Source organism: Pelecanus crispus, chromosome 1, assembly GCF_030463565.1.
Source record: "Pelecanus crispus isolate bPelCri1 chromosome 1, bPelCri1.pri, whole genome shotgun sequence".
In the NCBI taxonomy this organism is placed as follows: Eukaryota; Metazoa; Chordata; class Aves; order Pelecaniformes; family Pelecanidae; genus Pelecanus; species Pelecanus crispus.
Genome location: NC_134643.1, coordinates 67,643,521 through 67,669,522, shown reverse-complemented (window position 1 = coordinate 67,669,522; position 26,002 = coordinate 67,643,521). Strand labels below are relative to the sequence as shown.

Sequence of the window (26,002 nt, the reverse complement as noted above, 5' to 3'; positions counted from 1 at the left end):
AGATATAGCAAAATAATCTTGGAACTAGGCTATCATGTATTTGTTGTGCATCATCATGTTAAAAACTTTCAAAAGGATTACATTGAAGCCAATTAAAAAACTGAGAAATAGGAGAAATTGATAGATGAAATGAGTCTTTTTTTGAAACTTAAAGTTTTCTTAATATTGCTTAAAAAATGCATCCATAGAAAGAAATTAGGAAGTAATTGTTTTTTTCCCTTGGAAAAAAATCAACCCGACGAAAAGTTTTCATGTTTGCTTAAAATTTTCTTCAAAAATATTGAATGTGGTTGTCATTCTTCAAGAAAAATATATGGTTTTGTTACTTAAGCATAAGAAGTCAAAACAATTCCATATATTGAAGAAGAAATTTTGCAGGGGAACTTTTGTCCTGATATATTATATTTTGTTTTATCTTGTGGTTCTGGCCACCTTCTCTGTCCCTGACCAATATACACATCCCTGAGATATGTATATTGTTCTTTTGGGGCTTGCTAGAAGCAAAACCCCAGACAATATTACTGATTTCTGAATGTCTGATGATCATAAGGGACTGCAGAGAAGGGAAGTTACTTCCTTGACAGCTCTTTGTAAAGTGAAAATGAGAGATGTAGCTATCCTACACCTTTTGGTCACAACCTCACAGGTTTCATATTACTACTTTTTAAGGCCAGGCGTCACCTTTCAGCAGTGCAGACAGCAGTAAGGGCCAGGTCTCTACTGCTTGAACAGAAGGCCAATATAGACAAAAGATGGTGGGGAAAGAGATGTTACTTGCTGGGAGAGTGAGGGGAAGGGCCATATCGGCAGAAGCATACAATACAGTGATCTGAAGTTGAGATCATAGAGTGCAGTACGTGACTGACATCTTATTGAGCATCTGCTCACCTGTGCTACTGTCTGCAGTGCCACTAGAATCCTAAATCTACCTGTGGTTTAGGGTCCTACTTAACATTTTGCATAGACCTAATAAGAATTTTATGGTTGCTTAGAGCAAATCTAATGGTCCCTGAAAACTTATTTAATGTGGGGAAGGGAAACAATTGCTTGAAAACAATATTTACCCAAAAGACTAGAATGGCTCATTAGATACATTTGTATGTGGGCTTTTTCACTTTACAGTGCATTATTGAAAATAAATATAAAAATGTAACAGCTCCCCTGGAACCACTTAATCCATCATGTACTTTCTCTGTACAGTTCTGTGGTTTACTGTTGTGAAAGTATAAAAAAGCTCTGCAGTGCAAAATACAGTTCTTATTAAGTACTGTTACTGTTTCCAGTAAATCATTTCAATAAAAATAACTCAGGCTTTTAGGAATGTGAGTCTTTCAAACTGCTGTAAAATTACTACAATATATTTTACACCAACCATTTGCCAGATTTGATTTTGCTCAAATTAGGCTAATGTTTATGATATGGCAGAAATGTGGATAAAAAACAAAAAAAAATTCAGGATGGGAGCAGGGAGTTTATAACTTCCCCAAATTAAAATATTTTAAATTTCTTAATAAAGACATACATAAAGCAACATATTCATTGACTAAAAGTGTGCTAAGTTTTTACTCGGGACTTCTGTGAGTAGACTTAGAGAGTAACTTGTGAACCAGGCTCTAACAGCAATGGGTTGGTTATACTAAATATATACCCTGCCTTGTGAGATAGCTAAGAAAGCAGTGGGGAAAAATAAAAAACATAATCTTTTGCATTACTTCTATTAATCACTGATAAGGGACTAAAAATCATTAATTAGGGGACCATTTTTGAAGTTAGATGTCCTGATAATTTTGCAGCCTGATTTTTCCTGGATGCGGAGCACTCATAAATCAAGTGTAGACACAGAAGTCATTCACTATTGTTATTAATAATATCAAAAATAACACAAGAGGGCACAAACCGAGCTATTATTCCTTTGGTGTTTGACAACAATTTAAATTTAAGAAAATGAATATTGAAATACCTTACTACTTACGATGAAACATACAGGATACTCATAGAGAACAATGAAAAGATGTTGCTCATTGCTGAACACTTATGCTACATTTGATCGTGAAATTGTTAGCTTTTTGGATATTAGGTGCAAAAAAGTGCAAAGAATATTTAGTTAACTGTTACAGTACCACATTACAAAAAGTATTTCCTAGGCCACAAAGGCCACTGCTGATATAATTTATATTAAGATAAATGTATACACAAAATAGTTTTTCAATCTCCACATATATATATATATATATATCTGTTTCTATACCAACCTTGTAAAATCACAATGAGAATGATCTAGGCCACAAAACCTCATGTTGATAATGATGGGAGGAAAAAAACCCCACAGAGGAGAGCTTGTTCTCCTATTTAAAAAATTACTCAGCCAGAGAAAACAGAGGAATGAAATTCTGCAAAGCTGCTCTGTATTTATGGTGATGAAAACACAATCCTGAGCAGGGAGGATCAGTGTTCAGCATTACCAACCCTCTCTGGGAAAAACTATTTCTGTCTAGAGGCCATGAGTAGCAACCTGGAACAGACATACAAAAACTTGGGCTGGAACCTTTTTTTTTTTCTTTTTTTTTTTTTTTTAATTTGTAAAGAATGTCTGAAAGTTTTATTTGTTTGTTTGTTTGTTTGCTTGCTGTGTTTGTAGGCACAGAAGGCAAGGTATAAAACTTGTCTCCTTTTTTCCCTTAAAAACACCAGTAATGTTAAGACCAGCCTTCCTAACTTTCTGGGAGTAGTTAAGACACTTCAAGATATGTTTGACTGTCTTAGAGATTAGTTAGCGGAATGGAGGGACTGGATCTTCATAAACATATTCTGTGTCAACCAGGCCAAACTAATCAAGCCAAAACGGTTCTTCAGAAGTCTGTCTAAATTGCCTTTTCCCTTCTTAACTAGATTAATTCTCACAAATTCTTCCATTATCGTAAAAGAATCTTCCATTGGCACTTTTCTTGTGTATGACACTTTTCTTCTGTAAAAATGCTGTTTTGGAAAATACTGTCTTCTCAGTTTTCTTTATACATTACAAAGATACAAAAAGAACCACCACCCCAACTTTTTTCTAGTTGCAGTTCAGCTTTCAATCTCAGGCCCAATCATGCAGTCTTTGCCACACTCTTCGCAGAAAGAAAAAAAAAAAACACAAAAAAGAAAAAAAGAAAATAACTGTCTGGTTGAGGTAAACTGCAGTGCTAAAAAGAGCTAAATCCACAAAATAATATGTATTTCTCTTCCAGTTTTTAAAACAGGTCACTTCAGCCAATACTTCTTTGCATTTGCTGTCAACGTGTATTCTAATAAATGAGTTTACTAGTTTATAAAATTGTTACATTTCAATTTCTCTCTCCACATATTGACACAAAACATATTTCAAATTCATAACTGGCATATAATTCTAGAGGCAACCAGCCAGGGACCAGAGACTACTCCACATGAGGTATTCACTCAGTCAACATAACTTCAAAGAAATCTAATACTGTCACACTAAACCAAGAATCAAAAAATGTGCTGTGTAACTGCAGTTTTTTGTCAATTTTGTGAACAGCTAAAATACATTAAATAAATTCTTTTACTTCAGAGCATTCTCTTGCCTACAGTTTGACCTGCGTAAAGACCAAATAAGGACTGCATGATGCTAGCAGCAAATGGATTCTTTCAAAGGGCCTGGATGCACCTCATCTGGAGACATCATCTCTGTGGAGCTATATCAATTTCCACGCAACTCACTGCATACATATTTACTTTCCACAACGATACCCGTACATGTGCTGTTCAGCGCCATGCAGAGACATCCGAGCTAGCTCTTCATCAGCCAGTGGGTAGCTGAAGCAAAACAGCTGCTGAGTACGGCCTCCTGCCTGGGCACATGTGCCTTGTTGTTTTGCTGGACAGGCTAACGAGTTCCTGTCGGTGCAACGGGTGTCTTGCTTGCTGGAAGATTATAACTGCATAGATCCAGTTGTGAATTCTGTTCCGTAAAGGCTGAACTAAAACCCAGTGAAGCCAGTAGGGTCCTTCTCATCAGCTTCAGTGGGCTTTTGTTCAGCCCTTCCTCCCTGCCCAAGGAATGAACTGACTTTCCGAACACTCAAAATGTGACAACAGTTGTTTTTTCATGCAACATTCAGTTTGAAGCGTTATCTTGAGAAGTCATACAGGATTTAGTGCAATTTAGAAGAAATTTACTACAAGAGCTATATATAACTATTTGTTCTCCCTCAAAAGAATTAGGCATTACAAGCTGCAGTGGTTTTGAGTTGCTTAAGGTTTTTTTTTTTCTGATTTCTTTGTCTGTGCAAAGATATAGGTCACATCAAAACACTGCTTGGATATGACACTGGATGTATGCCAGCGAGAAAACAGGTGAATGAATTTGTATGAGAAAGGGCTATACTTGGCTCAAGTCAACTTCATTCATACATTAAGAAATTATTATAAACTGTAATATAAGACTTAGAATAGGAAAAATGTATTTTAATAAAAAAATATGGATACAGTTCATCTGCAGAAGCCAAACCTTCTATTTATGTAGATGTGAGCTACGAGGGAGCTTTGGACACTGAACACGATGAATCCACTCTTGTTCCCTAGGGCGTAAGCGGTGGTTTTGGTGATGAACAAGATCCCTGGCTATCAAAACTGGTTGCTCGGCCAGGTAACTGCAAGAAAAGTGTTAGTTTTACAAATGTCGTCACATCTGGCCATGCATCACACTCATTTCAGAGGATGAGAGGCCCCCTCAAAGAAGAACCTGAATCACATCTAGACCCTTTCTGGATCAAAGTCTCCAGCCGAACTAATAATGGAAAGAAAATTCCAAAAGTGAGCTCCTAAAAATGCATCTGACTTATTCCACAGGAGTGAATTTATTTCCCCAATCAGGGGTGGCACATAATCCAGAGAAAGCCATGGACCTTTGAAAAGAGACTTTGCTGCACTGGCTTAGTTTCCCTGCACTCACAATTTAGGTGTTTTACTAAAGCTTTGCTTTTGGGCTTTTTCTACCTGTCACTGGAGATGCTACGTAGCCCTGTGCTACACAGTGGGGAAAACAAATGGCCTGTGATGCCTCAGACAGCAACTAATTTCTCTACAGACTAGGGAGGACTAAACAGTGTGTCCTCTGTGTCCCAAAGCAGGGCCTGCTGCTTCTTGAGGCTTCAATATGCATCTTTCTGAATGCAAAGCTGTGAGCATTTTGTACACACAAAACCCGTAAGATGTGGCCACAGCCAGGTTGAAAAGGGAATCCAAGCCCAGGCACTTGTAGACATAATCACGCATGCATTTGAATAAGCTTCCAATAAATGTCTGAGTAACTTTGGAGGTAGCTGCTGGTATGTTGCCTCAGCTTAGCCTAATTAGCAGGCCAGTTTCAGATTAATGTTTTAGCAACATAACTATTCATGCTAAAGATTTTTTAATAGGAAATGATTGCTTTTGAAATACTTGCAAATGATATTTTCTAAGTGGATGTAAGCTCCTTACGATAATCTCTGGAAATTTCAAATGTCTTAGTTGTTTAATGGTACAATGCTGTCAGGGCATCATGGCAACTTTTGAAGGGGTGCATTCAAGTAAGCAATAAACCTATGCAACTAGATTTAGGTTGTGCTAAGGGTCTTATAGCTGCTCCATAGGTGCTGCACTGATTTTCATGATTCTCAGAAGCACATAAGTGTGAGAGAGACAAAAACATTCAATATACTGAGAAGGAGAGAATTTCACTACTTCTTACCTCTACTAGTGGATGCCAGTGAGTTATTGGTTTACGCGGGTAAGCCAACATTTCATTCCAATGATCTCTTCCAAGCCCTTCAGCATCAATTCCTGTCCGACATACCCCAATGACCTCATTGTGCCCTACTCTGAGAATTGCAGAGAAGCAGAATTTTTTTTAATAAAAATAGTTTTAATAACACCCAATGTACAATTCAGTTTACTGGTTTAGTGCAGCACAGAATACATGCCCAAAATTTTCACATTATTTATCACAGATACTAGTTTTAGTGGTAGTATAGTAATATTAAGCTCTGTAATGGTAGCATCAAAAAGCTCTAGCCACTACCAGACTGCTTCTAGCAGTTATAAAAATAGCAATGAAGATGTAATGCTTGCCATTAAAAAGTTACAACCCAAATGACACAAGGACAGAAAAGGACCATAATACACCAAATGATCTAGAAGGAAAACATGCTTAAATTTTGTGGGAGAGGAAGGTGAAGGAAGATGGTGGGGAGTACATTTCCTGCTGCAAATACTTCGGATGTCACTTCACACTGTATTTCCCAGCTGTAACCCTTGTGGTCATTGGAACTCCAGCCAAAAATGTGAAAGAGAGTGGTATAGCCGTAATAGGCTATACCTTAATACTTCATACTGCTGACAGCACCATAGAGTTGTTGAGGGACTCCAGAAAGTAATTTTCTGTACCTTGCCTATATGTACCTTAGAATAATGTTTCCTAACTTTCTGTTAACAAATGCTTTGAAAGGAGCAGCTGAAGAGGCCTGACAGTTGTTGTGCTCTTCTCCCCCTAACAGCACTGCAGTGTCCCTTTCACATCTGACTGAGAAACTCTTCCTGACAGAAGTTGGAGGACAACCAGAAATCTGATGTCGAGGAAAAATAATCTGAAGGTCCATGTTACTAAACTGGACTTTCACTGTTTATTTGCCCTGCAGTCTCAAGAGCTCATTACTAATAGCACTTGAACGAAGCAGACTTGGCTCAGGCATGATTCTGCCAGTCACTGTCTAGTTTAACCTGCAGTCCTTGAGCTTCTCTAAGCAGGAGTATCTTCCTGTCAGTTCTCAGTGAGGACATAGATAATTGAGGCTCAGATGTGTTATCAGTGAGTGCTGAACCCAAAGGTTACAAAGCTTCTTTATTGTGTCAACTGAAGGATTAATTATGACCTAATTCAATGAGGTAATTAGGATCTAATTCTTTTTTAGTTATCCAAATTTTCTTTGATTTCAAATACCTGTCATTTAAATAGAAATTAGAGGTGTGAGGGTCTCTTTAAAACTGAGACATACCTGATTTATAAAGTTTTTACATAGTCGAGCCACCAGATGGGGACAGAAACGTAGGCCAATGCTAATGGCCCATAAAAAGTTTGAGCCATGTTTCTTCCTCATCACAGTTATTTATGATGCAGTTAAGAAGGCCTGAGCTTTAAAAGGTGTGGAAGCTTTAAAATGCTCCAGGAAAAGACCCAAAGGCTTTATCTTTTGTGACGCTGAACCAACTTTGAAGTTCAGGGAGGTAGAAAGCAGTCACTTGCAACGATCAGGTAACTTTTCACTGAAGATTAATGTTCAGAAAGCAAATTGTGCTTACCGATCATAATCCATCACTGCAATGGAGAGGCTGACCTGGTCCACATTCTCTGGAGGGATATCAAAGATGATGGCCTCATTATAAACGGGATTGAGTGTGTTCTTCTTTGTGGTCGTTTTCCGCTTTTTCAGTCTTCGACCCTCACACATCAGTGACACTTTGACATATGGATCTGTGTAACAGATAATGAGTTGTGGGCCTTTGGACTCTACATTATTCAAATGCGTAGCACAAGAGCAATATTTTTTTTTGTAGGAATGTCATATTGATAAGACAAAAAATTGCAAAGATTTTAGTGACTCTGGCAAACACTGCTTTCAATATGCTGTCAATACAAAGGAAAGGTCCAGGCATTCTGAACAGAGAAACTGACTGCCTGACCAAAGATAGCCAGTAGATCTGAACAGGGCCTATACCCATTCTCCTGCTACTTCGATTTCGCAACCATGCCAAACACACAAAACCCAAGGATTTCCTATTTGTCCCCTTCCTGAATCAACTCTGCCTTGTTATTTAACAAAGAAGTAGATTCACCTGATGCGCCAGTTATATCCATTGCTTTGAGATTCCTACATTTGATGACTGTAAATGTCATTCTCCCAGCAGTAGGCAAATAACAGAGGGAAAACATGATCTCACCCAAATCTATGCTTTCCTGAAAAAGAAAAACAATGATTAGAAATCTGACCATATTGCCAACAACTCATTTCAGATCATGCAAAAATTTAGATTTTCTTTTTAACATGGAGAGACTTCTTTTGCAGCCTCAGATGCTTTTGAAAAGGTCACAAACAATTTTCAGAAATTATTTCGATAAAATATGGAAAGAGTACCAGCAGGATAATATTGTAGTGACAGGATCTAGAATTACTAAACTGAGAAATTAAAATAAAAGCAGAGCCAAAACTTTCTGGATTCCTGATATGTTTATGTTGAATCCACACAAATGAAAAAGCGCTGAATGTAGAATGCCAAGTTCTGATGTTAAAAAGACTCAGACTCCATCCTCCCCAACAGAAAGAAATACAGGGGAATATTTAGATCACAGTCATTTACATGCCTTTTAGCCACTGGAATTTATGTAGGAGATTTATTTCTGCACACATGTATGCATATGAAAAGTTTCTACTGTGTAAGTGCTTTGAAAAGATGAATGTGCTTGTAAAAGTTACTAGCTTTATTGCTTTTAATGTTCTTTGAGGGGTTGTTCTGTTTTAGATAAAAGCAAGGTAAAGGAGTAGCACCTACAACTTTCCTGGTTCAAGGGCAACTTTTTGGAGGATAATATACTTGAAAAGCTGGATAAGGCCCCACCTTAATAATACTCACAAAGAGATAGTTTCTATGTTGAGACAATGTGCTGGGAGTTCGTGCAATATGATGTTGCTATACATTTCAGATGCTGCAACACTTGAGAAATGTAATCTAAGAGAGGTTCCATTAAGTCTTATTTTTTCTTTCCTCATAGTTATATAATTAACCTAATATCACAAAAGTTTAGTTGTTGACATGTTAGTTATGTTCTAATTTCCTAATTCCTGTACTTCTAAGATTTTAAAAATGCCCCCCAAAAAAGCCCAAAGAAAATTGCATATTAAGAACAAGTCAGGATTTTTAAATATGAGCTTGTAAGGAGCATGTAAGGAAGTCACTGCTGTAAGGCAGCCATTCTCAAGCATGCTCATGTGATCTCAAAGGACTTTCTTTGACTACTACTAAAAAGCTTATTTTTAATATCCCAGCTTCAATATTTTATCTGTCAAACCTCCAGCTACCCCAAGAGTACAAATTTGTTTGGGGACTGCTGGATTTATGGTACAGCTCTTCTAGCATCAGAAGGCAAGCATGATATATTTTTAAATGATGCATACTAAAGTAATGATTGCTGTGTAGATGACAAATATATTGCTTATAGTTATGAGATAGACTGGGGCTTCTTGTTCACATTTTTCAGCTGCTTATATGAACGGTTTTATTGACTTCCTTCGGGTTAATGCTCTGTCTAAATTGAAATAGGTACTTCGGATCTTTCTTGAGTAAAGATGGACTTAAATCACATGCTTCAGGGTTTTTGGTTTGGGTTTTTTTTTTTTTTTTCCTGCATTGCAGACTCTAGATTGAGGAATGCAGTTTTAGAATAGCCTTAAATTCTCTGTTGCACTGTTAATACTGACTTTTGTGTAGGTTGGTCAATTCACATGTTCAGTCATTTTTCTGGGATTCTGTCCTGAGAATTAACAGATTGATAAGCATGTGAACATGTACTGTGGGCAAATTTCATGCTTGTCAGGATTTCAGGATTTCAGATTTCTTAGGATTTCAAAATGACTTAGCTCATTCAGTTCACATAAGATAAATACAGCTATTTGACATCTCCTTAGCTTAACCCCTTACTTCACCACACAGAGTGCAGAATTTTGTGCCACAGAGTACAGTTACAAACTCCCTTTTCTATTTCAGAAAATATAAATAAAACTTGAACAAATGAAGTGTAAATCTTTTCACTAATTTGTTAAAGTGTCAAGTGCTCTCATATTTTACAGGCTTTGTCATATCTGAAATCTGTTTTAAGCACAGCTTCTGTTGCTAGCATTACTTTCTGAATGCAGAATCTAATCGTTGTTCCTCATATCCATATGTGAAAGAGATCTCACTCTTTTGTTTGAAAAGGAAATATAGTTCCCTCACATCCAGTGCTTCAAAGTTTAAAGGGATATGTTGAGGGAGGTGATGAAGATGAGTTGGATCAAAAAACACAGTGAGCAGCTCATAAAATGGACTAGTCCTTCCTTCTTCAGAGAGATGACTAGTGTAGGTGAATAGAGAAAAAATCATTTTTGCAAGATGGGAGTATGAACTTGAGTATTCTGTTATTTCTTTTTGAAGAGAAATCGGATAGACACTCAAAGGTTTGGGTGAGCTCAAATGATAAACAAGAGCTCAAATGATAAACAAGAATACAGACGGACAGGACTATTTACCATGACTTAAATAATTTAAAAGAAACATTGCTCAAAATACTTGCAAAACTCCATATGGTGGTTACTCTACCCTCCTTTTCTGAAGAGCAGAGAAAAGCATCAGTGCTTAACAAAATGGCAATGGTTTGAGGCTTATGCTCAGACCTTTTGCGTTCCTTTCTGAACACCATGTACTGAAGTTATACTGAACAAGAGCTTGGCAAATCCCCTGCAATCAAACCCAGTGATGCAACCATGCAATGAATAAGCAAGATGCCTTAATGCAAAAAGAAATGATTGGATAGCAAATGACGGGAACCTTTTCACTCCACACAGCAGACTGTCCAAAAGGCAGATGTAATGAAGTTACTGGAGCTCTGTAACCTGTGTCCTGACTACTCAGTTTGAAGTTATAAGGGATGGTTTTAGGATTGGGAAAAGGCTCTCTACCCCTCTACTGTTTATGCAGGCATTTTTTGACACTTGTAACTGGAAAAAATGTGGCTTGTGCTGCCTTGAAATGTCTGATTTTCATTTGGTGGAACAACGCTCATGTTGCTCTATGCACTACTTCAACAGATAAATTCTGCAGTAGACTAGAATAGATAACTATTTCAAATAAATACTTGTCTATATCAAAGAGATTTGTGAGTCACGCATTGTAAGATCAAGGGGCTAGTAATAGTTAGTAGTTACACTGCACTAGTCTGTAGACACCATTTAACTCTTCTCCTGGTACAGAGAACTGGCTGTCCTAGATTGCCACCACAGACTAGGAGTTCCCATGGTCCTCAGAGCAAGTTCAAATACAAGTCCTTTCAGAATCCTTTGAAATAACTCTGAGGATTTTATCTTCTTAATTTAACTTTGGTACTGGTTGTGGCATCTGATATTTGGTAGACAGTGTCTTTTTGGTTAGTAAGGAATAGAAAGTCCTAATACTTTTACTCAGTTTATACTCTGAGTATCTGTCAAGATTGGTGGTCTTTCTTCATACTTGGGTGAACTGAGTACATTTTGTTAGGAGCTCTAGAAGTCATAGGGAAACTGGAATTAAGATACTAAAATGTATCATTAAAATAGATATTCTTTGGCACTCAATCACACAGGGTGAAGCCCAAGACTTACAAACATTTAAATGTTCTTTTGAAGGATTAAGATTAAAATTATGCACATAAATATGATAGCATCAGAGACTGGGTATTGGATAAAATGTCTGGAATATCACCATTCCCCCCTCCACTTTTTTGTTAACTTGAGCACTAGAGTTTCATGCACTACAGCTGAAAACACAGGTTCAGATCTAGATAATGAACAAAGTAAGGCTCCACATTTAAGCTTCTCATGGCAGTCTTTGTCTACCACATTGATTATCATGAGTAGTATTTTTAAATGCCCTGGATCCTTAAGTATTATTGATTTTAATTGAGATTTAAAAATAGGATTTAAATTACTTCAGAATCCCAGGCTCTAGAAAATTCATATTTCTCTCACTTTATAATACACTAGATACTTAAGTTCACACAACTCATCTGACAGGAACCCTTCAGTACAAGCAAATCTGAGGAAGACCAAGGCATAGACTATTCTCAACAATCACGCCTGCATTACAGTCCATTTCAAACAAAACACGACTCAGAAGACACAAGCCTGGACCCAGTGGCTGCTCTTCATGCAAATTTATAACTATGCTTCAGATTGTCTTGTATGTACCATATATTCAACTAGAATTGCACATTACTTAAGTAACTCCCATGAAATTTTATCTCTTTCCTAGGCCTATTTTGAGTTTTCCTTTTTCTTCTTAAATTAAACTTAGATTTCAATTAACAGCTAGCTTTACAGATGCTTGTAATGATTCCCCCCCCCACCGACTTCCAATAACGGGTACAGAAAAACCAGCGTTGAGCACAGCTGCACTAATGCAAAAGGAAGCATTTGCCGTACTGCATATCTCTTCTTCATTTATTTCCCTTTTGTGTACACAAGCCATCATACAGAACTAGGGAACTGGAACGGTGGTAAGCTCTATACCAGCTTCAGTTATTTTTATGGCTCCCAGTTCACCTCACTATCCAATCCTTTTTCTGGTACGGCAATGCTAGAACAAAATAAAACAAAGAAAACATCGACCTCAAATGTGTATGTCAGCCATTCAGATGAACTTGGGGTTTTTTAGCTACATTACACAATACAGGTTCTTCAAATAGCATAACTCTCATCCCACATAAGCAACCACACCTGAATGGATGTGCTAATAATTTTTTCCATTAGGTTACCAAGGATCTGTCCACATCCCCTGCTTTATGGGCTCTTGGGAAAACAGTCCAGTGGTTGGCAAAGTCAGATGAAAAAATAGTCCTTATTCTATTATTTTTTTATCTGACCCACTGGACATCAGTGCTCTCATTTTCACGCTTACGCCTGTAGAAGTAGCAGCATTTCTACAGAGGCTAGGCTCCCTACTCACAATATGGATAAACAGCGGAGGGATGTGGGGAGAAGTTTGAAGTCCTTGTAGGGGAGCATAGATTAGTCTGATCAAGTTTTTAGAACCACTGTTGCTGGAGAAAGCTTTGCTGTTTCTTACTTCTTTTAATTTTCCCAGTTGTTTCCATTAAATTAAACTGAAGAGACAACTTTTAGCTAGGAACCTCCACAAATTCAGTGAAGAAGTTAGGCAGAGATCTTCCCACGTTCAGGGTAGTTTCTTCTCACATATCACCACTCATAAACTTAAACTGAATGGGCAAAATTATTTACTGACAGTGTAAGAACTTGCATAATCTCCCTCCTGTATTCCAAGATCTTCATTGGTTTCATATACCAGCAGGAGTGAAAAGCTTATAGGGAGCTGATATGTGAAATAAGGTGTCACTTCTGCATGCCTTTTTTGATCACAAATGAACTCTATGCCATTTTTTTACTGATCGTTATTTCTTCTTCTTTTCCCTTGGTTTTTCAAGCTTTGCAATTCAAATGAACTCTTAAAAGAACAATTCACTAGAGATTCTTACAATAAGCTACATAGATGTTACTGGAACTAAAAAAAATATACACTTTCGTTGTTACTGGAGTGTCATTAATTTCCATGGTTAAAACAACAAGTATTTGCACAATTAATACTGCGTTAGAAATGGAATTCCCTAAAAACATCTTGTTACTTTCGTTATCATTCAGATTATCATAATCCACAACAATTAAACATTTTAATTTTTAATCTCAATTTTAATATCCAGAACTACTTTCCTATTAATTAAAATTTAAATGATGTTTTAAAGATTGCATGTGAGAATAGCATAGTGAAAATACAAAGGGTGGCATAAATTTATTTTGTGCTTGATTCTTAAACAAGCAATTTGAAATTTTTTTCTCTTCATTTTCCTGCTGTATTTTGAGTAAGCATCTCTACTAAGGAATAATACTTTTCTAGATATCAAAGATGTTATTCAGTCATTTACATTCCCAGACTTTTAGCTGCTTCCTTTAGTCACATTGAAAATTCCTTTTCTGTATAGTATGCAAATTAAGAAAAATATTGGCAGGCTTAGACCTTTGGATTACTTGAATGTAGAGGAAAATAATTCCCCCAAGGGACAGATTTATCTCTCTCTCTTTTTCTTATTCTGTTTAGAAACATATTATATATGTATATTCCTGCTTTCCAATAAAAACTGACCTCAAGCTTCAAGAATCAGGGATAAAATAAAATATAATGGTAAACGTTGGGGGTTGGATGGAAAGAAAAGAAGAGAGAAACCTGTCCCCTCAGGTAGTTAAGAATGTACAGAGACATTTATGGTTTTGAGGTATAGATTAAAAGAATTATAGGAAAGAGCAGTACAGAAAGCTACCAGTCTGTTTTCTCATCAGGAAACATGAAATTGCTACTATACCCTTAATCGGTTTACTGGTGGACTTGGTAATGTTAGGTTAATGGTTGGACTGGATGATCTTAAAGGTCTTTTCCAACCTAAATGATTCTATGATTCTATGCATTTAGAATTCGATGGCATTGATGCTATCACAGGAATTGTCAAAAGTTACATGAAACTTGAACTGGAGAGCCAGTTCTGCCACCTCTCAAGGGGATTTTACTTTGGAAACCTTGCCCCCCCCAGCTAATATTTATTTTCCTCTCCTGTTATTCTTTGCATATCAAATCCAGCTCTTTTTCTTCCTGCCAGCACCACTTATTGATCGAACTCTTGTCCTGGGAAATGAATCAGTGAGGTTTGTGTTTGTTCTTGCCTCTGTGGAAGACAGTATGGAAGCAGTGGGGCCTGTTGCTCTGTAATGACTCCATCTTCTGCTTGTGGAGGCCTAATGCTTGTTTTAGCCTGACATCCTGATTGCTCTGGGTAAGCGCAGCTGCTGATTGCAGTCCTGATTGCAAAGAGAGGACTCCCTGAGACAGCATGTTGGGTCCAGCAGGCTGAATGCTCTCAATAGCACCCCAGGAAGCCTCCTGGGTGCTTCTTTTGTCACTCCCTCTGTACATAACCATCCGTCTTGTGCACCAGGGGAGTAGTTTCATCATGCCAGGCAGCAAGGAAGCCCATTCCTGCCTCAGAAGAGCTGAGAACAGAGGTACTTCTGTGAACTAACCGTGGCATCTACCAGCACATGAATGAAATAAAGTATGTGCGGGTTCCAACACAAAGATGCATTGACTGCAAAGACATTATTTGCAGAGAAAAACTCAGAGAGCACTTAGGGCACAGCAGATCAGTCAAGCCATGCACCTTACCATAGCTACCATGGTACCACCTGGACACAGAGATAGTAACCTCCCTTGAGGAAACCATATTCTTTGTCCATCTAATTTTCTTACTTTTAAGGTAGACTGAAAGAAGCAGTTTGCCTCTAGAAAAGCAGAATATTAAAATAACTTAATGTTTAATGTTTCAAATGAAAAGTAACATTCAATAATAATAGAAAACTTCCCTGATTTCAGTAACTGGACAGAAATCCACCCTTTCTCCATCTTCTTTTCTAGTTATCGCCCAGAACTAAAGCAATCCCAAACCTAAATGAAAAACCTCAACATGTTTCCTGTAAAGACTGACCCAGGGTATTTGCTCATGTACTCAGCAGCAGGTGATCACATGAATGCTTTATGTCACTGGCCCTGATTAGAAATTACAAGTGCCAGCTATTCTTGGCTTTAAAGGGTCTGTTCCCATCATAGAGATGATAAATGTTTCTATATTGGCAAGCCTTTACTCTTTCACACATTTATCATTGTGTTAAAAATTTTATGCTTTTTTATGCTTTGGTTTTGGCTGGGATAGAGTTAATTTTCTTCCTAGCAGCAGGCATAGTGCTGTGTTTTGGATTTAGTAGGAGAAGAATGTGGATAACATGCTGATGTTTTAGTTCTTGCTAAGTACTGCTTATGCTAGTCAAGGACTTTTCAGCTCCCAGTGCTCTGCCCTGTACACAAGAAACTGGGAGGGGGCACAGCCAGAATAGTTGATCCAAACTGACCAAAGGGCTATTCCATACCATGTGACATCATGCTCAGTATATAAACTGGGGGGGGGGGTTGGCCAGGGAGCAGTGATTGCTGCTTGGGAACTGTCTGGGTATCAGTCGGCGGGTGGTGAGCAATTGCATTGTGCATCACTTGCTTTGTATATTATTGTTACTATTATCATTATTATATTGTTATTATTATCATTACTATTTTACTTTATTTCAATTATTAAACTGTTCTTATCACAACCCAAGAGTGTTTCTCACTCTTACTCCTCCAATTCTCTCCCCCATCTCATCGGGATAGGGGGAGTGAGCGAGCGTCTGTGTGGTGCTTAGTTGCTGGCTGGGGCTAAACCACGACAATGTACATTTCCAGAAACACTAATAGTCTAAGTCCATTCTGATGAAGATGGTTAATTGTAGAGCATAGTCCCCTACATTGCTGGTGATAAAACATTTCCTGATAGTGCTGCTCTTTGAACACTAAGAAATGGGACAATCCTTATAATGTGGCCTCAAAATTTGACCACCGTAAGACAAATCTTTGTCAGCTCTATACCACTATTGCCTTACTCAGACTAAGGTCTAATGCGCCAATTTTTGTGCACTTACGAAATAGTGACCTATGGAGAAAACTAAGCAAAGACAATGCCTGCAAGTGCTCTGGGTGAACTGCAGAGGTGGACTTCATTCTTCTTTGATCAGAAAGTCAGAAGAATCTCTTTCCATAACAGATGCCAACAGCTAGCAGGATTACCTGGGTAACATCCTACTCTGGCAAGTGTTTGAGATAGATCTACTGAGACAAATGTTACTATCCTGTTTATTAAAAAAAGGTATCTAAGCACTTCTGTCTTTTCCAGTAATGCTTTTCCAAGTGCTTTAGAAACAGCAATCACACAGCATGTGCACCACGAAGTCTGTGTCCTTACAAAACCTGCTTTTATATCCCACTTCACAAATGAAAAAACTGCAGCACTGAAATGCCTGGTGTTGGAAAACTAAATAATAATAAAGTTCCACCCATCTACATGAGATAATTCAGGAGCCTACAAATACATGATAGCTCCATGACCAACATCCCCAGGAGACTACCACTGTGCTGGAAATGGCTTTCATCTAAATTCTGAGTCCTGGGTTGTTTTTTTTTTTTCCCAATTGCATAGTTTCCTATAATTGGTTACACTAACAGAGTTCACCAAATACCTTTGAAAAGAAAATGTTTTTGACAGTCACTCACCTATTTTTTTAGGCAATGATGTTAGAGGCAGAGATTTCCAAAGCAATCAATCATTTTAAAAAGTATAGTAGGAAGTTAGTAAACTTTTACATCCAGAAAGTGTTAGATCACAAGAGGTGGTCTTTTTGCCTAAACAATTTTACAACACTGAATATTTGCACTTACGTGTTTGTTAGCAATTCCAATAAATGAGTATTTTTAAAGTATGCGGTATATTTTGATAGCAACAAAACCTCAGAAATATATGAAAAACTCACAAGCACTTTGCAAAAACAGAAGCTAGATATGTTGACTAAACAATCCATTTGATATTATTTGTTTGCCTCTGATGTTGTGAATTAATATCCTAAAGTGTATTAAGAATTACAGTATTCCAATACACTGAACAACCTTCACAGGTAGTCCAAAGCTGCCTCTTAAGTTTTTCTTTTTTTTTAATTAATCAAACAAACAGAAGTAAATGATGGATTATTTATTGAAAATTCAGTCACCCATGTATAAGCAAAATTTGGGGATATTAATATCCTCAGATATCTAGGATACTTCTTTTCCACAACTGATTTTACACCAAATTTACCTTGATGATTTGACATTAAGAAATGAAAATGCTTTAGCACTTACAACAGGTACATGCTATATATTATACAATAGCTCCAGGTTTTCAACATAACATGTAACAGAGAAACAATGATATGGGTGAAAAATTAAAGGAACAAAATACAAGCTATAAAAGATGAATAAATATCAACAGTTGAAAATCATAAAAATAAGAATGAGCAAATAGGGATGCCAATCTTGTACTTGTATAAAATATTTTCAAATTACTATTATGAACAACAACAAAAAAGTACTAAAACTGTGGATTCCCACAAAGTCATTGGTTTTATGGCCAAAAGGACTCAGTGCAACCATCCAGTCTAATTTTCCTCAGACTGTGTATTTCCTGTACCAAATAAAAACTCTTTATAGATATGCAAGCAAATCTTTTAAAAATTATGTTAACTACTGACAGAGAGTCTTTGTGTAGCAGAGAATCTCCCGATCTCCTGTGGTAACTTCCTTCAATGATAAAATGTTGCAGTTCATTTCCTTGGTCAATCTGTCTAGTAGGTGTTCAACTCCAAGACTGCAGAGCCGTGTGTCATGAAAAATAGGTTCTTCTTTCCAAGCAGGTAACAGGAATGATTTCTACCCTCACTCTACCTTCCAAATAGAAAATTCTTGACTATGGAAGAGATGTAAAAGATTCAAAGCTGAGGAGAGGCTACTTCTGCTCTGTGTTTTCAATTTTGGACCAATCCTTTGATCTATCACTTCTACCATTTTCTACCATCTATCATTTCGCAACAGCATGAACAAAGCACTGGGTGTAGGAAGCATATCTGAACAAAAGGCTGAAAAACTTCACAGAACACACAACAAAACAGAGGTGAGGAAGGAAAAAGCACAAGAGAAATATATTTGCAGAATGGCACCTTGGTTCCTGTGCTCTACTGTGTAAGGACGGACCTTCCCACTGAGACAGCCAATTTGTTTTTTAAAGATTCTTTAAGAACACCAAAGAATGCTTGCCTGGAGTACAGTTATTTTTCACTAAATGTAGAACCAGCTGGATCTTTTTTTTCCAAGGCTTAATCCAAGTCCAATTGACTCTGGCAAGCATTAGTTAGTTATTTAATTGCTAGTTAGTGACTTTGGTAAACTTTAGATCTGGTGCTTAAGACTGTAATTCCCCACTGATTAACATCTTATGCACTATTTATTCCCATGCAGGACTGGCTCCCTCATCTTACAGTTTCTGAAATGGCAGAACTAGAAACCTTTATTACTAGCCAATTTTAATCTACATGAAACAGCTGAAGTAAAACACAAGGCAGCACACTGAACATATAGTAACAGGACATCTTATAGGAGGGTTTCATTTTGCCAGGAAAAGTCAATTCAATCAGTTTCTTACATAATTTTCTGAGAATAATGTAAGGCTTGTGAAAGCTCATGCGGTCACCCGATACTAGAAGATAGCTCAATTTTATGTGTTGACTGTTAATGGTTTAAGTGGAGACAATTTATTCATAAACATGGAATACTGTAAACTATACTGGCTGAAAGGCTGAAATCCAAAAACTTCGTGGTTTCTCTTAAACTTCATATATAGTAAAACACCAGCAGAGTGAATTAAGCACTACAACTGCATGTACCAACTGTCAGTGAGGAAGAAACTTGAATTAGAATTCAGTGCCAAGATTAGCAACCATTTTCATCCAGATGTATATTAGTATCTCTCCCAACTGCATAATTTGGTATGGCATTTCAATCTGCTCAAAACGAGTGATGAACAGTCCAGGGATTCTAATTTGCTGAAACCATTCTAGTTATCAGCTAAAAATCTCACACACATGCCTGTTGCAAAGGACCACTGGGCATTTAAATTATTACTAAAGTATTACAGATAATATCAAAGCTAGAAGAAATTAAAAAAAAAAAAAAGTTACTGGGCTATTATTCCAAGACCTTAAATACAGATTCAATTTAAGCTTGAGAACACAGTTCTTAAATTTACCTCAAATCTGAGCTTCATCAAACTAAGCATACAGAGATGCAGTTTTCTGGAGGTGTGCCGGAAGCTGTTCAGACCAGTTTGGTAGACCCAGCAGTTAAAATAAATAGCTGGTTTTGTGAATTCACATTCGAAAACTGTCTCCACTATGCTCTGCTCCCTAGTATTTCTCCTTTCTTAGGAAACCCAGTGCTCGTGCACAGACTGGTGAGGAAATACCAGTCCTCTCTGTCCTTCTAGTCATGCAGACTTACTAGCACATATGAACAGCATGAAAACATTTGGGAAAAGAGGCATGGAAAGTCTCCTGCTCTATTGAAGGGATGGTATGAAGCTTCTGTCACTGAAGCAGTGTCTAGTACTGCCCTGTCCTCTGTTCATCCCCGCTGTGGAAGTCCAGCCCATGCTCAAATCCAGGGATGACTCAGACTTTTTTAGATATCTCCACAGAACAAGGGATGGGAAAACTTCCATATAAATAGCATAGTAGTTAAAAAAACCAAAACCAAACCAAAGAAAAAACAAACCACTCCCCACCATTTAATCGCCCCACCACCACCACCACCCCCCCCCCCCCCAAATTCCAGCAAGGGAAGATTACTTTGGATTTCAAGGTTAATAAAGACAATGTTCGAGTTTGGAGACCAGTGGTTTTCCCACTGGTAGCCTGTCATCCAGCCTGCTATCCATGCACGGGCCTCCTTTTCTTGCTTGCAACAATAAACAAGTACTTTCTATTTCCTAACTCTACTTGCTTGTGCCTCTTGAGTTTTGCTAGTAACCAGCAGCAATGAAGATACATCTACTAGGGACCCTAAGTACAGGGAAGCCAGCAAAGAATGTTTTAGACTTCAAGCATTTTTAGCCTCCCTCTCTTCCTTCACAGGATTCCCGACCTATGAAAATCTGCTAACAAGAGCAGGCCCTGTCCCTTAATAGATGGTCATTTTGAGGGACAGGGTATTTTGCTAACAGGAAAATGTTAATTGTTCTTGTTAAGCAGCAACTTTCATGATGTACTATTTAATTAATAAACCTAATTTATATTTGCACAGTGAACCATAAGGGTGGTGGTATGTTCCCAGAAGATTTTTTAGTAATTAAATGTTATAGCTTCCTAAGCATCTTATTCTCTAAGCTCAAAGGAAAATATTGACAACTTTTTTTTTTTCCTTCCAGACTCTGCTGATAAACAGGATGCTCTGCCACAAACTACAAAAGAAAAATGAAAATATCACGTTAACGCTTTTGGAACACATTACTTACTGTGGTGGCACAGTGGATGTCTTTCCATACATTGGCTTCCCTGGAGAGATCTGAGACTTCAAAAAGGTTATCAAGAATAACTTCCCCAATCATGTCATGTCTAGAAAATCTGTCAAAATCATAAACACTGAAATGCAATTTCCTGTTGCTGAGTTGATCATAGGCTACAGGAAACTGAAAGGTTTCATCAAAGACAGGATTTAATGTCTTTCTGTGAACTCGTGTCTGAAACTTCTTTTTCCTATCTGGAAGCAGGTAAATCTTAACGTAGGGGTCGGATGTTCCTGTGAAGTCTTTAGCAGGCAGATCTAAGGCTTTGACAATTGTGACAGCCAGAAGTTCATTCTCATAATCATACCGGAGAGTGAAGTTAAGTTTTCCACATGTTTTCACATCTTCTTGTTGCCCATCAGAATCCACAGACTTCTGTTTGTAGAGTTCCGGTTTTATTCTCCCAATGCTGGTTGTCGTCTCTCCCCTTTGCAAAATCGGATCTGTCCCCATGTTAAAATCAACACTGGACACTTGCATCTGCCTTGGCAAGTGCCTCCTGAAAGAATTGTGCCTGCACACATACACACACACACATAAAATGAGCCATGGTTACCTCTGGGAAAAGACCGGGCTATTACTAAGTAGAAACCACAAGAAGACCAAATTAGCAAGGATTTAAAATAATTTTGAAATAACCCCCCCGCCAAATGTTTTGCAAGTGTTAAAACATCCTTGAGAGGAAATGATAATTCAGAATGAACTTCTTGACCTGAGAGACACCCAGCGTCCTGGCAATACATATATTTACAACCTTGTTTTCAGGCTATGCAGCTGAAACTAAATTCAGGTTCTTTCACAGAACAAGTTGACAGTTCCACCATTCCTTGATCCCACTATGCTAGTGCCTGAGTAAAGTATAGTCAGGCAGAAAACAAATCACTTGCAGAATTATCATCAGTACTTCATGGTTGTTGGAGGCATTCTGTGGTGGTTTCCCAATTAAACATTTACCAAGCTTCACACTGATCACTGTGAAAGGTGCCTGAAAAGGCCATGCAGAGCTGTGTGTGGAGGTTTTCAGCATCGTGCTTCGCCATCCTACAACATTTTATATACACCTGCTTGGTATTTGCTACACTGAGGTACAGGCTGCCTTCTCCAATTGTACTCGGAAAATTTTGTTCTGGCTGCAATACATTTCAAAGTTTTTGTCAACGTTTTTCTGCGATAGGTTTTTTTCCCTCTGTTCTCACACTCCGCTGTATAGTGTATTAGAAAGCCAATTCCTGCACTCCTAGCAAGAAACAATGTTTAAATCCTTGTAATTCTGAATACAGTGTTGCATAACCATATGATTCTATGTATTTATGGGCTTATCTTGACTCATGAACATCAATGGAAATTTGTGCCTTTCCTACTAAGACTGAAATCAAACCCTTGGTATGCCATACAGCCTTATAGTAGTACAAAATCACTGGTCAAAAAGCTTCATAAAATTAATCACCAGCAGACACCATTATGACCACACTGTCCAGTTTATTTTTGGGGCGTTTTCACATCTCCTTGGTATTTCACTACCCCAACAATCTGTACTGGAAAAGCTCGCTATCTCCTCCTGTGAGCGTACTTAGTTGCCATTAAAAAACAATTTAATTGTCAGAATTTCCTCTGCTTTTTGCAATCAATTGCTTATTAATGCCAAATGCAGCCTTGCCTTATTGCTTGGTTTCCCTGTGGTGTTGTGTTCTGAAAACAAGAGGTGTCACAGCTGTGTGTTTCTTTCTTTAAATCAGAAATGCAAATTGTCCATTTGAAAGCAACCAGGACTCATTTCATAGATATTATTTGTATTTTTGCTCTAAGTGAAGTGGTTGCAGAAGGCATGAAGCACAAAACTACCGCAGTTCAGCTGAGCAGAGATACAAGAGGGTAATCTGCAGCCATTAAATAATAGGCAAGAACATTTCCCCTTCTGGCTGTTTCAGTACTGGTAGGTGCAGGGAGCAGTCCTATCACAACACAAGAATAGGAGAGGGAGAAGTTCATAGTCTAGATTTGAAGTAGCTCCAAAAAATCCAGGTGTTTTGATCTCAAATTTAGATGAACAATACGTGCCTCTCATAACACATTCTACCTTTCTTTCTTTACAGACAGACAAGTTGAAAGACTTAAGTGTTAAAACTCTCCAAATTCATAGTATACGATGTCTACATCGGAATGGAATGAGAAGTCAAAAGGCCCTAACTAGTCAGAAAAGTACAATATTGTCCTCAGGGAGTTTCAAGGCTGTCTTTGTGCCTTTGTCCTCCGAGAATTCCAGCCTTGTAGGTGTGCTAAACACAGGGAAGGAACTGAACTCCACCCAAAACGTAGTAGCAATAAATGTTTAGGCATGCAGCAATTCAGGCACTAGCTCTCTAGTATCTCTGACTCATAATGAAGTCCAGGAAGACTTGTGTTACTGCTACTTCTGTCTGTGCTCATGAAACTTGTGTAGGTAGGCCTTCCTGAGCCCTCCTCACACCTGCAGCTGTAGTACTGAGACACCCAGATAATCATGTTCAAATCCTGCCACAGACAAGCAGTAGAGAAAACTGCCTATGCAGGGGAAACAGTGAAGCTGACTGTATGGCAATTCGAGTTTGAGTGAAAATGGATACACAACAAATTCTCTTTTCCTTGACTTCTCTTGCATTTATGAAGATCTGAGTTAATACTTGTAAAAGTAACATATAAAACCCCAAATCTATGATGTCCAAGGTACCAACCTTCTTTCAAATTTTCAAACTTTATGCACGTTAAGACCCTCCAGTGAACACAGTCATTGTTGCGATATGTCACTAAGTAAAACAGTGCAGATGTATGGCTGTTCCCTGTGGGAAACAGCAGCGCTTTTGCTCTGGTAAGCCAAAGTCCTAATTATATAGCGCCTAGTATCTGTTCTGAGTCACAGCATTTCACCAAGATAGCTAATTGGTCTGTTAATTATTAAGATGCTTCATTGTTGTCATGGCAACATATTTACCTTCTTTTGTTCTGCAATAACAAAGGAATTAATGACTGTGATAATGAAGTACAAGAATGTCAGGCAATCACGTTGTGAAAATGCTGCAAAACTACTAACGTGTGCAAATCCAGGTACTTCAACCCCTACAGGCTCTTACATGTAGCACTCCTATAATAGACATACCTTCCATAACTTAGAACAAATACATTTTGAGTGACAGTAGATCTGTTTGTAAATCTCTAATATAAAATTGTGCTTGCATAGGAATAATGATAGTATGAAGATGATTTCTAACTCAGTAAGACTGCCATATGTAAGACAAAAGAGAAGGATAAGATGCTGATTTATGATATGACTTGAGATTTACGAGGGGTGGCTCTGGTTTAGCTTTCTTAGATGGCATTAGACCAATCTTTTGGACCAAATCCGGGAATGAACACCAGCACTTCTGGTGTTTAGACAGAACAGAGGCTGCTGTCTCCTCCTTGCAATCACTAAAATCAACAGATCTGCTTGTTTTTCTTTAACCTTAACATTCCCAAGCACCTCACTTTTGCCTTTGTGCCTCTTGGGAACCGACTTACTCTTTGTGGTGCTGAATGACAAGCTCCTCTCCCACCAAATGCTGAAGAGCAAAAAGCATGTCCTTTGAAAACAGAGGTGAACATTTGAAGGAAGGAATATCATAGAAGCAATAAACTATATTACAGAATACTTTCACAAAGTATTGGGAAGAGTGATTCTCAATAACACAGCAAAAATATTTGTAAATGAACACCATTGATGCAGGATGACCTCTATTGCAGTTTACTGGTTAACTGGGATCAAGGATTAAAGAGCTTTTGTTTTGTTTTGTTTTTTAACAAGCAGGTCTTTTCATATTATCGGGAACTGTGAAAATTATGTAATTGTAATTAAGCAGAAATTCATCATTTCTCTACACTAACGTACCTCCATGTTAAATGTACAGTCTATAAAAAGTGATCAGGCACATTTTATTATTGCTATGAATGGCTTCTTAAAATCCTTATGCTTCAATTACAATGACTTAATATGATTCTATTTCTTTTACTAAGAGTAGATGGCCGCAAGAACGTATCACAGAACTGGTTACAACCCTTTTCTTCGCCCCAGCTCAGGTGACATCAGTGTAGAAGAGACAATGCAGACAGCAAACATTTATCTTAGATCCTCTGTCAACTGAATACGTGTAGGAGATGGTGCATTTGGGTCATTCAGGACTCCTTGAGTACAACGAAGCAGTGCTGCATTGAAGACGGTGCAAGAGAAAGCTATGCTACCTCTGTGTCTGCTAATGGCTCCCCTTTATTTAGAGGTCCCTAATGAAGGACACCAGAGACAGTTTTCAGTCACTTTGTGAGCCAATATTCTGTGACACAAAGGAGAAAGAGTAATCCAGAAAGTGGGTCTAAATGGACAGCCTTCATCTCACATATGATATTCTTGGCAGTAATAATTAGTACAGGCTGAGGGAAGGTTAAGACTCACTTAAGGCAGGCAGGGGTATATAAAAAATGTATTTACAAACACAGAAAGGGCCATTTCTGGCTAATTTTTAAGACACATCTCATGCTAAACATGTTTTGTAGCAAGGGCGCAGAGTTCTTCAGCAAACTGTAAAGGAAGGTGATGTCTCTGAACACCCTGCTGTGAATTGGCTAAGGTGGGACAGCCAGGGTTACTCAAAGCAAAGGAACTGTCCCTCTCAGGAGAGATTTAACCCTGATAATCTAGAGAGAATAAAAAGAAAAAGCTCCCTTACAAAAGTTACCAACATGTGCAGAAAGAGTAGGATTGATGGCAGGTTTTAATTTTGTAAAACTGTCATTGGCTTCATGGATATTTTATATGTATTTAGATCCCAGTCCAAATCATTCTAGAGGTCTGTGGGAATACTTTCACAGCCTGAAGTAGCTCTGGATCATGTTCCTGGAACTTCTTGCTTCCCCTATACTACCACAGGCACTATTCAAGTCCATTTGCCAGCCAGCTATTTCTTCTGTTTGTTCAGGAAGTCAGGCAGTCTACCTACGGATTTACCATGATGGATAAAACTCTTCTAATTAATATCCTATTAGGTAATAGCAATTTGTGTAATATCCTTGTCTTGCTAACCTGTATCAATTTTGTTCCCTCTG

At 37.9% G+C, this 26,002-nt stretch overlaps 1 protein-coding gene across 1 annotated transcript in view; it reads right to left on the bottom strand.

The window, feature by feature from the left end:
- Positions 1-4,580: 4,580 nt before the first annotated feature.
- The window catches only part of SYT10 (synaptotagmin 10), a 35,817-nt gene continuing 14,395 nt past the window's right edge, over positions 4,581-26,002 (bottom strand). The window contains exons 3-7 of the mRNA XM_075719456.1: positions 20,843-21,407; positions 7,873-7,993; positions 7,339-7,510; positions 5,732-5,861; positions 4,581-4,652 (exon numbers count right to left, since the gene is read on the bottom strand). Coding sequence (XP_075575571.1) covers positions 4,581-4,652; positions 5,732-5,861; positions 7,339-7,510; positions 7,873-7,993; positions 20,843-21,407 — 1,060 coding nt within the window. The remainder of the gene's footprint in view (positions 4,653-5,731; positions 5,862-7,338; positions 7,511-7,872; positions 7,994-20,842; positions 21,408-26,002) is intronic.